The 12,270-nt window shown below is 41.4% G+C and overlaps 1 protein-coding gene across 2 annotated transcripts in view; it reads left to right on the plus strand.

The window, feature by feature from the left end:
* The first annotated feature begins 3 nt into the window (after window positions 1–3).
* CENPK (centromere protein K) overlaps window positions 4–12,270 on the plus strand; it is a 28,022-nt gene continuing 15,755 nt past the window's right edge. Inside the window, exons 1-4 of one of the 2 annotated variants that reach the window (XM_042453523.1) lie at window positions 4–157; window positions 4,747–4,884; window positions 6,723–6,776; window positions 10,907–10,979. In XM_042453523.1, coding sequence (XP_042309457.1) covers window positions 155–157; window positions 4,747–4,884; window positions 6,723–6,776; window positions 10,907–10,979 — 268 coding nt within the window. In that variant the 5' untranslated portion in view covers window positions 4–154. Of the gene's footprint in view, window positions 175–4,746; window positions 4,885–6,722; window positions 6,777–10,906; window positions 10,980–12,270 lie in introns of both variants that reach the window. The other variant, XM_042453524.1, reaches the window with a different exon arrangement.

Consider the following 12,270-nt stretch of genomic DNA (forward strand, 5'->3'; position numbering starts at 1 on the left):
ACGGCGGCCACTCTGAAGCCTGAGCGGGCGCTGACGTCAGGGTTACGCTTGCCCCGCCCCCTCTTCGCCAGCAGCCAATGAGAACGCGGAGGCCGCCGCTTTGAAAGGCAGCGGGAGGAGGAGGCGGCCATTTTGTGGGGCAAGAAGAGGCACCATGGTAAGACTCAGTAAGAGGTATATAGATAGAGATGTAGGCTGGTATTGTTAATCTCTCTCTCTCTCGCTCTGTATATATATATATAGATGCACACACACACACACTTTATGTATGTATATATATCAGCATTCTCTCTCTCTATATATATATACACACACTTTCTCTCTCTCTTTCTCTGTGTCTCTATATATGCCAGCATTCTATAATATATATATATATATATATATACGCATGCACTCTCTCCATAAATCTATCTATCTATCTATCTATCTATATCAGCATTCTCTATATATATATGCCAACATTCTCTCTCTCTCTCTATATATATATATATATATATATACTACACACACTATCTCAATATATATATATAAGCATTTTATATATATATATATATATACATATACACACACACACTCTCTCTCTCTCCATATATATATATATATTTGCCAGCATCATATATATACACACACACACACGCTATATACATATATTCACGGGGGTCTTGATCCCCTAACCCTAGCGAATATGGAGGGACAACATAATAGATCGATCGATCAGCATTATATATTTAATATATATACTGTGTTGGGAGGAGTGATTTCCACATTACAGTACTCTGTATTGCTCTGTTGTTGAATGGCAAGGCCTCAGGGTGGGAGGATATGCAAAGAGGATTAGTGTCTGTTTAATTAGTGATCATAATCTTCTAAGAAACCCCTTCTCCCTGTTTGGTTCCCATTTGCATTTTGCTAGGTCTTGATCTTGGTCTTTTGCAGGACTGGTAGCCAAACTCTGCTTACTTTAAGGGTTTCTTCTTTTCTGCTGATGTTTTCGAGGTGTTTGTGGATTTCAATGGTTTTCTTGTGCATTCTGACCTGAGAGTTAATAATAATAATAATTTTATTTATTACCCGCATCTCCTCACGGCGCCAGGCAGGTTATAACAGAGTTAAAACACAATCATTACATAAAATGCAGATATTAAGCTGCATAAAATACACATATTAAGAGATCTATGCAATATTTATATTGCAATACATAGAATGATAATTAAATATAAAAATCATATTTAAAATTCATGATTAAAAACTGCCAGTGTTTACAAACAGAATTTTATGCCCAGGGTGGTTTATAACGTCTTCTGCCTTCGACTTCACTCCCTAAGCCATTTACGACCCACTGCCGAAATAATCCAGTTTGGCACTGCTTTAACTGCCACGGCTCGATGCTATGGGATCCTGGGATTTGTAGTTTGGTGTTGGGGCACCAGAGCTCTCTGACGGAGAAGGCTAAACATCCCCACGAAACTACAAAATCCCAGAATTCCATAGCATTGAGCTGTGGTTGTTAAAACGGTGTCAAACTGCATCAGTTCTGCAGTGCAGACTGGACCTAGGACTATATAATAGTGGTGTTTTCTTGCCACTAGCATTCAGTCCCATCGGGAATAGGAAAGTATAGGAAAGTACTGGTTCTGCACAAAGTGTTCAAAGTAGTAATATTTTTAAAAAATGATGATCGCCAGGATAACAACAGCAATGGCCTCTTTACTAAAACATTGTTGTTACTGTTGAGTGCCTTCTTGAAATCGTTTCCGATTTATGGCGATCCTTTCATGGGGTTTTCTTGGTAAGACTGTTCAGAGGGGGGTTTGCTATTGCCATCCTGTGAGGCTGAGAGAGTGTGACTGGCCCAAGGTCATAGCTGTGAAATAATTAAGTTCCTAGCAACCCTCAAGGGAGCCAGCATGGCGTAGTGGTTTGAATGTTGGACTATAGCCCAAAACACACTGCAGAAATAATGCAGTTTGAGACCGCTTTAACTGCCCTGGCTCAGTGCTAGGGAATCTTGGGAATTGTACTTTATTGTGGCACCAGAGCTCTTTAACAGAGAAGGCCAAATGTCTCACAAAACTACAGTTCCCAGGACTCCCTAGCCTTGAGCCAGGGCAGTTAAAGTGGTCTCAAACTGCATTATTTCTGCAGTGTATTTTGGATCTAAGAAAAGAATACAAAGTATTGTCTTAGGCACAGATGCTAAAACTATGGCAGCACAGGTATTAAGGAAATTACAATGAAACAAATGCAAAATAACCATAAGACTGATGCTCCCTCCAGCCTTTCTACTTCAGTAGTCAAAGCCTAAAGTATAACACTTATTAAATTGTCAAAGTTTAAATGGAAATGTGTCCAGGCACAATCTTAACCAAATGTCTTATGGATCAGCCAAAGTAAAAACCACACACACACACAGGAACAATTTCTAGAAATAAGCAAAAGCAATTGACAAAGCAGCCCTTTCAGAAATTGCCTAGTCTGGTTGGATCCCAAATACCCTAGTTATTTTGGGGTCAGTTCTGCACAGCCTTATCCAAAAAGCAAGCACATATAGTTGGAAGGGGAAAAATTAACTCAAATAAATCAAAAAATCAATTTACTGTATATATCTATCTGTCCTAAAGAGTAGTATCTCTTGATGAAATTCAGCCACAAAGATAGAATTAGGAAATAAGAATTCGTACAATGACATGAAAAAAATGTGAATGAAAGAGAAAAACCCAAATTCTTGTCTCCCAAGTATCTGAAAATGCTTCACTGATTTAAAGAGAAATTTCAGAAGTTAGCTTCAGCATAAAACTCCACCAAACTTAATATCTTTCTTTCATCTTAAGAGATGTCTATAAATCTGAAATCCCAGTGGAGACAGAAGAGAGAAGGAAGGAGAAAAAGGAGGGTTTATTCGTGGTAGTTACTAAACTAAATTACAAGTAGTTGAGATGGGATCCATATGTGACTTGCACCTCCATACTATGAAGGTTTCCATACAATTAATTGTTTTAGTAATTATATCTGCTACCTGAGCAACGGATGTCTGTATATTACAGAATGGTCAGCAATACCTTGTCTTCCATAGGGACTTAATAGGCCTCAGGCCAAACATTGCCTTCGTGTCTAAGGATGTCCGTCAGTTTCATCTCACAGAAGACATAGTTCTACCAATATTCATGTAGAATCTCTCTGCAGTCTTGTGACATCTGAAAATTCCTTGCTTTCTATATCAATTGAACCATTTTTTCCTTTGAAGGTCTCCAAGCTACTTAGGCCACAAAAGGTCATCAGGTTCTGCAGAATGGTTTATCAAATAGGTGGCAACATCAATTACCTTTTCATGGCTATGGGACTATATAGCTGTACTACTTGAGGAGTACCATCCTCTACATTTGTTTTGGGTGACAGCATGGTCAGCTTTCTGTATTTGTGGCACAGAGGAATAGATACCATGGTGCTTTCTGCACCGGCATTTGGGACGTCCGGAGGACATCCTATTTTAAAAAAGGGGCGTCTCTTTTAGACGCCCCTGGGCCTAGTACGGACTCCGTCCGTACAAGATGGCACCGGCCCTTCTACATGGCTGGCGCCATCTTTGCGTATCGGACGCTGAGCGTCCGTACGCGTCGCGTCCTTTGTGACGTAGCGAGTGCGCCCCTGGCGCCTCGCTACGTCGCAAACGCGACTTGAAAAGAAGCTCCATTTTGGAGCTTCTTTTTCAGTCCGCAGGGGAGCCGCGCCGTGTGGAGGCTCCGGCTCCCCTGTGGACTAGGCGGCGGCGGCGGCAGACCGCCGCAAAGCGGCGGTCTGTACCCCGCCCATGGGAACGTTGAATGTAATCTGGAGCTGGGCTGTATTCTTGATTATTCTGATGTCCATACCTTGGCAAACTAACCTTTTGATTGACCAGCTACAGGCCACAAAGGAGGAGGACAGGTTGCTTATTTTTCACAGCTCTCACAATTGTTTCACAGTATAATAGTATGCCATTGCTTTTATTTGCTAATAAATGGATGTATACAATGAAATGGCAAATATGACACAAAGGAATAAAGTAGAGCCTACTGATCAGTTGAATTGTAGCTGTATTTTGTAAATGTCATAATGTAGACCAAAACTATGGAAAAGATGCACTTACACAAAATATTTTCAGCTACTGTCCTATATCAGTGTGAACAGCCTCCTGGAAAACTGCTTTTGAATAACCTGAGTAGCAGTCCTTTAGATGTGGGGATGGATACAGAAAAGAAAATGAGCCAAAAAAGAAATCCTGTCTGTATGCACATCTGGACGATCTTTGTGTTCATGCACCATCTTTTCTGGGTACCAACTATAATTTCTGGGTTTTTTCCATGGCTCTAATTTTTTTCTGAACATTTTAACTTAAACATAAATTTTTAGACCTCTCTGTGTTTGTCAAGAAAGATAATACCTGATAATTTCTATACATGCAACACTTTGATGTTCCCAGATTAGGGTATGTTTGATTCTTTTGGGGGTGTTTCCCGTGACAATTTATAACTGAGGCTCATTTGTTTAAAACACTTGTTCTCAACCTGTGGTCCTCTATATATTTGGGGTCTCAACTCCCAGAATTCCTGAGCATTAGCCAACCTGGCTGGGACCTTTGGGGTTGAAATCCAAAACATCTAGAGGACCAAAGGTTGAGAATCACTGATTTAAAACAACTTTATCTCTTGTTATTGATGATTTCTAGCTGGATTACAAGAGTATAATGACTATAAATCTTATTTGCAGGCTGAAATATTTTCAAAGAATATGTCTCTGTACGAGCAAGATATGTCTCCAACAATCACCAGCCCCTTACTAAGTTCCAATGATGCCAAAGAACAACTCTTAGAAGAATGTGAAGAAATATGGAAACAAATGGAAGAGGTAAAAATCAGCTTTTTAGAGTTGAATATTGATGTACACTGATGTGATTAGTGAGCTGGCTGCAGAGATTAACATAAGATATTTCAGTATGCAAAAGGACTTTTGTAGCACCTTTGGTAATAACTAACTGAGAGAACAAAATAAACTGAAGTCTATGGGCTGAATCCAGTGTGATGCCATGTCATTGTGCACACAGGGCGATGGACAGATACATCAGCTGTCTCCTTTGGTGCTACCACTGCAGCTTCATTGGACAAGCAGCTCCCTGAGAGAGTCTGGCTGTCACTGTCGCTTCTGCAAAGGTCAGAAGGGAGTGCCCATCATATGATCAACAAGGAGGGGATTACTCTACCTCTTTCTGACCTCAGCAGAAGCGACAGCCTGTCGAAGGCCAGTGAGGTAGCAACAATAATGACTCCAAAGAGGAACAATCACCTTCCCTGTGCTGAGCAGGGAGATGGCACTTTGTTTGCTGTCTGAACAACTGGATCAGGCCAAATTAGAAACTACAGAGTAAGTTTGGGATTCTCTTAAGATGATTTAATGGTTTAAAACAGCAACTTTGCTGCAGATGTGGCCATATGCTCTCTGGACAGATCGGACCAGGAGCAGAGTGATTCCTGCAGATACATATATATCCTTACTGTACATTTGCCTTTAGTTTCAAAGGTGCTACAAGAACCTTTTGAATACTGATCCAGATGAACACAGCTATGACGTTGAAATCTACTATTAGGTACTTCTGTTGCTTTTTATTCCTCTATTATGTTTGTTTATGTGCCTGAGCAAGCTGATGAACTGAGAACACTCTTTCTAGAGAGAAAACAAATAATTTCTGAAATGACATATCGAAAGTTAATCCTTGTTTCCTTTATGTTTATACAGTGGCCCCTCCACTTATGTGGGGATCCATTCCACATCCCTCCGCATAAGAGGAAATCAACATATGCTGGAGCCCCATAGGAACTAATGGGGCTTGTGTCCGCAGCGCACACTGCCATGGGTGCACACCCCATTAGTTCTTCCGGGGCACACAACAGGCTCTTCTGGCATGCCTGCATAAAACGTGGGCGCACTGTACAAAAGTGAAAGTATTGAGTAGAATAAATATAAGGCCAAACAAAGAATTTCTGTCAGACTGTACTTATTATGTTGATAATGCATGTTGTTGTTGTGTGCCCTCAAATTGTTTCTGATTTTTGGCAACTCTATAATGGGGTTTTCTTAGCAAGATTTGTTCAGAGGTGGTTTGCCAAATTGCCATTGCCTTTCCCTGAGGCTGAGAGCATATGACTTGCCTAAGGTCACCCAGTGGGTTTACACGCATTCATACACATTTGCTATTGGAAAAAATATCAGAGAATGTTGTTAGGCATGGGTACAAAGATGGATTTAAATGTATACTTAGAGATGTTATCAAATACCTCAAAGTTAGGGATACTTTCAAAAACAGGAAAACTATGGAACAGTTCTGCCAAAGTTAAGTGATCATAGGTTGAGTTTATTTCTATGGAAGAAAATTCAGAATTTACCTCTTCAATTAAAATGAAAATCTCAGATTGTTCCAGAAATAAATTGCAGAAATAAAGCAGTTTGACACCACTTTAACTTTGATGGCTCAGTGCTATGGAATTTGAGTGGTGACAGTTAAATGATATCAAAGTGCATTATTTCTTCAGTGGAGGAGGAGCTTCAGTTTAATTATGACTTAAATGTGCCTTTAATGCTCTAATTCTGAAAGAATAATAAATGATCACTTGATTGGGCTTAGGAAGGAGAGAATAAGAATAATGTGGATGTCTGTATATTTTATCAGTCTTTTTTTCTTTTTAATTAAGTGTCAGAACAAATTAGCACTTCAAGAATCGGAAACTCTTGGTTCAGATCCCAAGGTATGGTTAGAATTTTGTTCTGAGAACCATCCGTGAAAAATGTTTTATGTGCAATGGGTGTCAGGATAAATAGATTTCCAATCCTGTTTGATATGCATTCATTTAAGTATTCAGTGTCCAGCAAACCTAATCCCAAAGGTGTAACATGGACATTAAGCAGCTTTTCCTAACTATGCTGCCTGGTATTTAGATAAGGTATACATTAACAAGTCTGGAGGGAATCAGGTTGGCGACATATGGCTTAAAGTCTACATATTTTGAACTGCATTGCAGACAAGCAAAAATTTCAAAAACAAAAAAAATCTCAATAAGTATAATGTTTCCAAAATATGTAGACATAACAAAAGAAGAGTCCTGCTTGATCAAATAAAATAATCTACTTTACCATGCTTTTTCCCACTGTGGTTTACCAAATACTTCTGGAAAATCCAAAACACCAGGCAAGAAAGGTAGTGTCTTATCTCCTGATACTTAGAGAAATTGATTCTCCTCTGAACTTCGGGGGGGGGGGGGGGCTCCTTGTAGCCATTACACTTAATAAATGCTTGAGATGATAATGTGGGATTTGTGCTGTTTTATCCATGTTAATGACACAAATTATTCTTAATGGTACCCATTGTGACATATTGTTTTGCTTGATCCACAGCAGCTGAATGTGTGCTGGTACTATTCAGCTCTGTTTCTCTTTTTCTTTCTAACCCTCCCTATCCTGACACCAAGCTTCTGGTGTAAGAAACTCTTCTGTACCTACTGAATGAAAATTTGGAAGTATCTTCTAGCAATATAGCCATACACATGGTGCAATATGATCTAAATGGCACATGTTATTATATCTCTTCCTGCCTACTACCCTACCTTTAAAATCTTTCTGCCACACTAAGGGCTGGTATAGACTGGCACTTTGCGCCAGCCTGGGGCCGATTTTAGGGCTCCATAGGGCTGGGTGTCCATACGCGCCCAGCCATACTTTTGGCGCCTGTGCGCCATCTCACCACGACCCTGTCCACACGATGGTGACACGTGGACATCCAAGTGCCCAAACAACCCCTACAACTTATGGAGATTTAAAGTTCTTCGTGGTCTCTGCAAAGCACACAAATGGGTTATTCTCCGCCTGTGCAGCAATTTCAAATCCTTCTGGAATCGCTAGGGAAGACTTTTTGGCGGTAGCTCCACACACCCTCTATATAAGCTTGGTGTCTTCCCGCCCTTCTTCAGTTCCTTTTGTCCGCCGCATGAGCAGCATAGGAACCTCACTTGGAATTCGCTCCTTCCATTCACTTTCGATTTTGACCACGTTTTTGGCTCTGACTTATCTCTTGGATAGTGATTCAGCTTGTTTGGGGATCTGATTACCGGTAACACTCGGCTTGTTTGACCATTCTCTCGTCTACTTCAAATCTCTATGATGTCTTCGCACACATTTAAAAAGTGCATGGAATGTGGAGGGAAAATTCCCAGTCACGAAAGACTCTCTTTGTGCCTCGTTTGCCTGAGTGCGGGCCACACCACCACGATTTGCCCTTATTGCATGGCTTTCACCCCACAAGCCAGGAAGAATAGGGAGATGCAGCTCATTCTATGCTATATGCACAGATCTTTAACCTTCCCACTGAATCTAGGGTTCCTACCAAGGCTCCTGCTGCCAAGGGCAAGCCCTCTTCTTCTGCCTCCGTGGTCCCTGCCAAAGCTAATGCTGCTGAGGACAAACCCTTGGCTCCTGGCCCCAGGTCACCAACCCCAGAAAAACGGAAGGAGACCAGCCGTCATCTCTGAAACAGAAGAAATACTCGGACATTTCCAAATCAGACAAGAAAAAATACAAGTCCTCTAAGGAGAAGGACAAGGAGGCTTCATGTTCGGAGAAGAAATCTCATCCAAATCCGGACTCCGAGCAACATACCTCCTCCAACAAAAAATCATCGTCTTCCCGTACCTCGACGAATGGTTATTTGTGTCCCCAACCAAAGATATGCTCCTAGCCAACATCAGATTCGCCCTCAAGCTCCTCTATGCTTTGGGACTGATGGTCAATATGGACAAATCCACACTTTGCTCAGCTCAACACGTGCGCTTCATAGGCGCCAGGATGAATTCCACAACTTTGATGGCCTATCTTCCTCACGACAGGTTCGTCAATCTCAGATCTTCCATCCAATGTTGCCTCGCCTCCAGATGCATCAGAGCAAGGACAGCTCAGGTCACTCTCGGCCACATGGCATCCACGACCTATTCACCCCCTGAGCCCAACTTCACATGCGGCCCTTCCAGTCTTGGCTTCTGTCCGTTTTCAACTCGGCCTTCGACCACCCTCAAAAGTGGATCACTATCCCGACACCGGTTGCCCACTCCCTCCAATGGCAGCTGGACCCTCACAATGCAGAGGCATGCCTTTTGTATCGTTACAGCCCTAAGTGATGCTCACCACGGACGCTTCCAACATCGGCTGGGGAGCCCACTGCAACAACCTCTCCGTTCATGGAAGGTGGTCACCCAAAGAGCACCAACTCCACATCAATGCGTTGGAAATGCAGGCAGTATGGAAGGCATTGATCTCATTCGAACCTGCACTTCGAAACCAGATGGTCCTCCTCACCACCAACACAACAGTGTTGTATTACATCAACAAACAGGGTGGCAACAGACCTACCATGCTTCTCGACCTCATGCTGAAAATCTGAAACTGGTGTTTTCCCAAAAACATCACTTTGCAAGCCATCCATCTTTCTGGGGAAGAGAACAAACTTGCAGTCAAGCTGAACAGAGCTCCGGACTCTTGTCACGAATGGCAGCTCAGCCCTCATGTTGTCCACCACCTTTTTTCCCTGTGGGGAACACTCGAACCCGACCACTGCCACGGAGCGCCGACTCCATTCCCTCGATGTCAGGCAGGCTCTGGCCTACTACCTCGACAGGACTTTGTCCTCTCAGCGTTCTCCCAGACTGTTTGTCTGCAATTCAAATCCCAAACTGGGACTCCCAGTCATACCACAACGTTTCTCTAAATGGGTGACCTCCACTATCCATCTTTCTTATGAACTGTTTGGGAAGACTCCCCCTGCTCCAATTTGAGCCCATTGCACCAGGGCGGTAGCTACGTCCTCCGCCTTCCTGTCTGGAATCTCATTTGCAAGGTTGCTGTTTGTTCACAACCTCTGACCTTCATCAAGCACTACAGGCTTGATACCAGACACTGTCGTGAAGCAGCCTTCAGCAGAGCTGTTCTCCTCTCCGGCATTCACCGAGGTTAGTTGACGCTGTTAATAATTGACAATGACCCTGTCTTTCTGGTTAAAATTTTTTTATTGCCAGGACACTTCCTCCTCCTGGTCTGGATCAGCTTGTCAGTCTAACCCATTTGTGTGCTTCACAGAGACCACGAAGAAGAAGGACAGGTTGCTTACCTGTAACTGTAGTTCTTCAAGTGGTCATCTGCGAATCCACACAAATCCCGCCCATCCTCCCCTCTGTCATGTCCTGCACTTTCTTCCTAGGTCTGCTCTTTCGGCTGACTTTTTGAACTGAAGAAGGGCAGGAAGATACCGAGCCTATATAGAGGGTGGGCGGAGCTACTGCCAAAAAGTTTCCCCCAGCGATTCCAGAAGGATCCAAAATTGCTGCACAGGCGCAGAATAACTCATTTATGTGGATTCGTAGATGACCACTCGAAGAACTATAGTTACAGGTAAGCAACCTGTCCTTTGTCTTATATCTGTTGGTCTGAATCTGTTTGGATTTTCTAAGATTTGACGTGTTAGTCATCTCAGCTCCCAAGGTTCCAGAATCCAGTCCTATCCATTAGTTGTGTCAACATCTATATTTCCCTTATTTATTATTATGCCATGGTTTATCAGGAAATTAACAGGAGAACCAGTTGCAGCTTTACTCTAAAATTTATTCTAGTAAAAGATAACACAAATAAATACATGGTCCTTAGAAGGACAGTTTACATAGACCTTGAATTAGTCTAGGCACGTTCATATAACAAACTCATAAGATTAAGAGATGGGAATGTTTGTGAAACTTTCCATTCCTGTTCTTTAAAAGTTTAGTTTAAAATATACACATATATATTCTGTGTAACAAAATACATTTTAATTGAACTTTTAAATGCTTTGAATGTTTGACAGCTTTCATTGTTAATGAAACGTTTGAAGGCTCTAACAGCAGAGTTTAACCAGTGGCAAAAGAGAAAACCAGAAGGTACAGTGTTTTATTTGAATATTTTTTTAAATGAAACTTTAAACTAAAATGCTATGAAATCTTAGGTATTTGAAAAGTTTGGGTTTTGTGTGGAATCATTGTAGATTAATTACATTCAACTTTTACTTCTTTCAACTTTGCTGTATTTCTAGGCCTACTTTCTTGTGTTTCTTGAGCAATTTCTGTCATCAAAATTTATTTCTGTTTATTAGCTATTGAAATTTCATTCTAAATGCTCTGGGTTTCCTTGACACCAAAGTAATAAGATTACTACAGAGAAAAGTCTTTCAGAAGCGATAAACTTGGTTTTTATGGGACACAAAACCTTTTTTTCCTTTCCTTCAGTCTTGTGTTACATGTTTATATATTCATTCTCTATCACTTCAGTTGTAATATGATTCCACAAGTAACAGTTGGTTACATACCTAAAGGCACTAGATCTTGTCTGATCTTGGAAGCTAAGCAGAGTCACTCCTGGTTAGTACTTGGATGGGATACTGCCAATGAATACAAAACCACATCTGAGTATTCTTTGCCTAAGAAAACCATATGAAATTTAAGGTCAGTCAACAAGCAACTTCAGGCACACACACAATGCATGCATAAAGCTTTGAAATGTTAACTTTTTCAAGTACAGTTACCAGAAATCCCCAATAATATGGCAAATGACTATGTTGGCCAGGGGATTCTGGAATCTGTAGTCTTAAAAGTAACTTTTCCAAGCTCTGTGTGGCAACTGTCTTTGGACAGTGCTCCCTATGCCTATTTAATTGCATGCAGGTTGATTATCTGCTACTGTAAAGAAACACAGTGAGCATGGGATATAGAGTGATACATAGTAGGGTTGCCATAATTGTCCACTAAAACCTGGGACAAAATGTAGGACAAAATCTTCTAGACCAAACTGTAGGACAAACTGCAGGACAAAACTCAGCCCAAAATGTGGACAATTTAAGGTCCTCCATTTTTCTTAAATGTCCTACATTTTGGGCTGAGTTTTGTCCTACAGTTGTCCTACAGTTTGGTCTAGATTTTGTCCTACATTTTGTCCCAGGTTTTAGTGGACAATTATGGCAACCCTTATGGGCTTTCCAGTGTTCTCATTTAGATATTGGCTATATCTAACTCGCTTCAGATTCGGTTTGTTTTACATCAGTTGCCTCTAGATATTGTCTGAACTAAAGGACACGAAAGATTGGCAAAAGTGTCCATGCTGTAGTGAAGCTGTGAGGAACATTGATTGCTTTTCCCTCAAGAGAATATTTTAGTATATTCTATTAACATGGATTGA

The sequence above is a fragment of the Sceloporus undulatus genome, chromosome 2, assembly GCF_019175285.1.
Source record: "Sceloporus undulatus isolate JIND9_A2432 ecotype Alabama chromosome 2, SceUnd_v1.1, whole genome shotgun sequence".
NCBI classification, from domain to species: Eukaryota; Metazoa; Chordata; class Lepidosauria; order Squamata; family Phrynosomatidae; genus Sceloporus; species Sceloporus undulatus.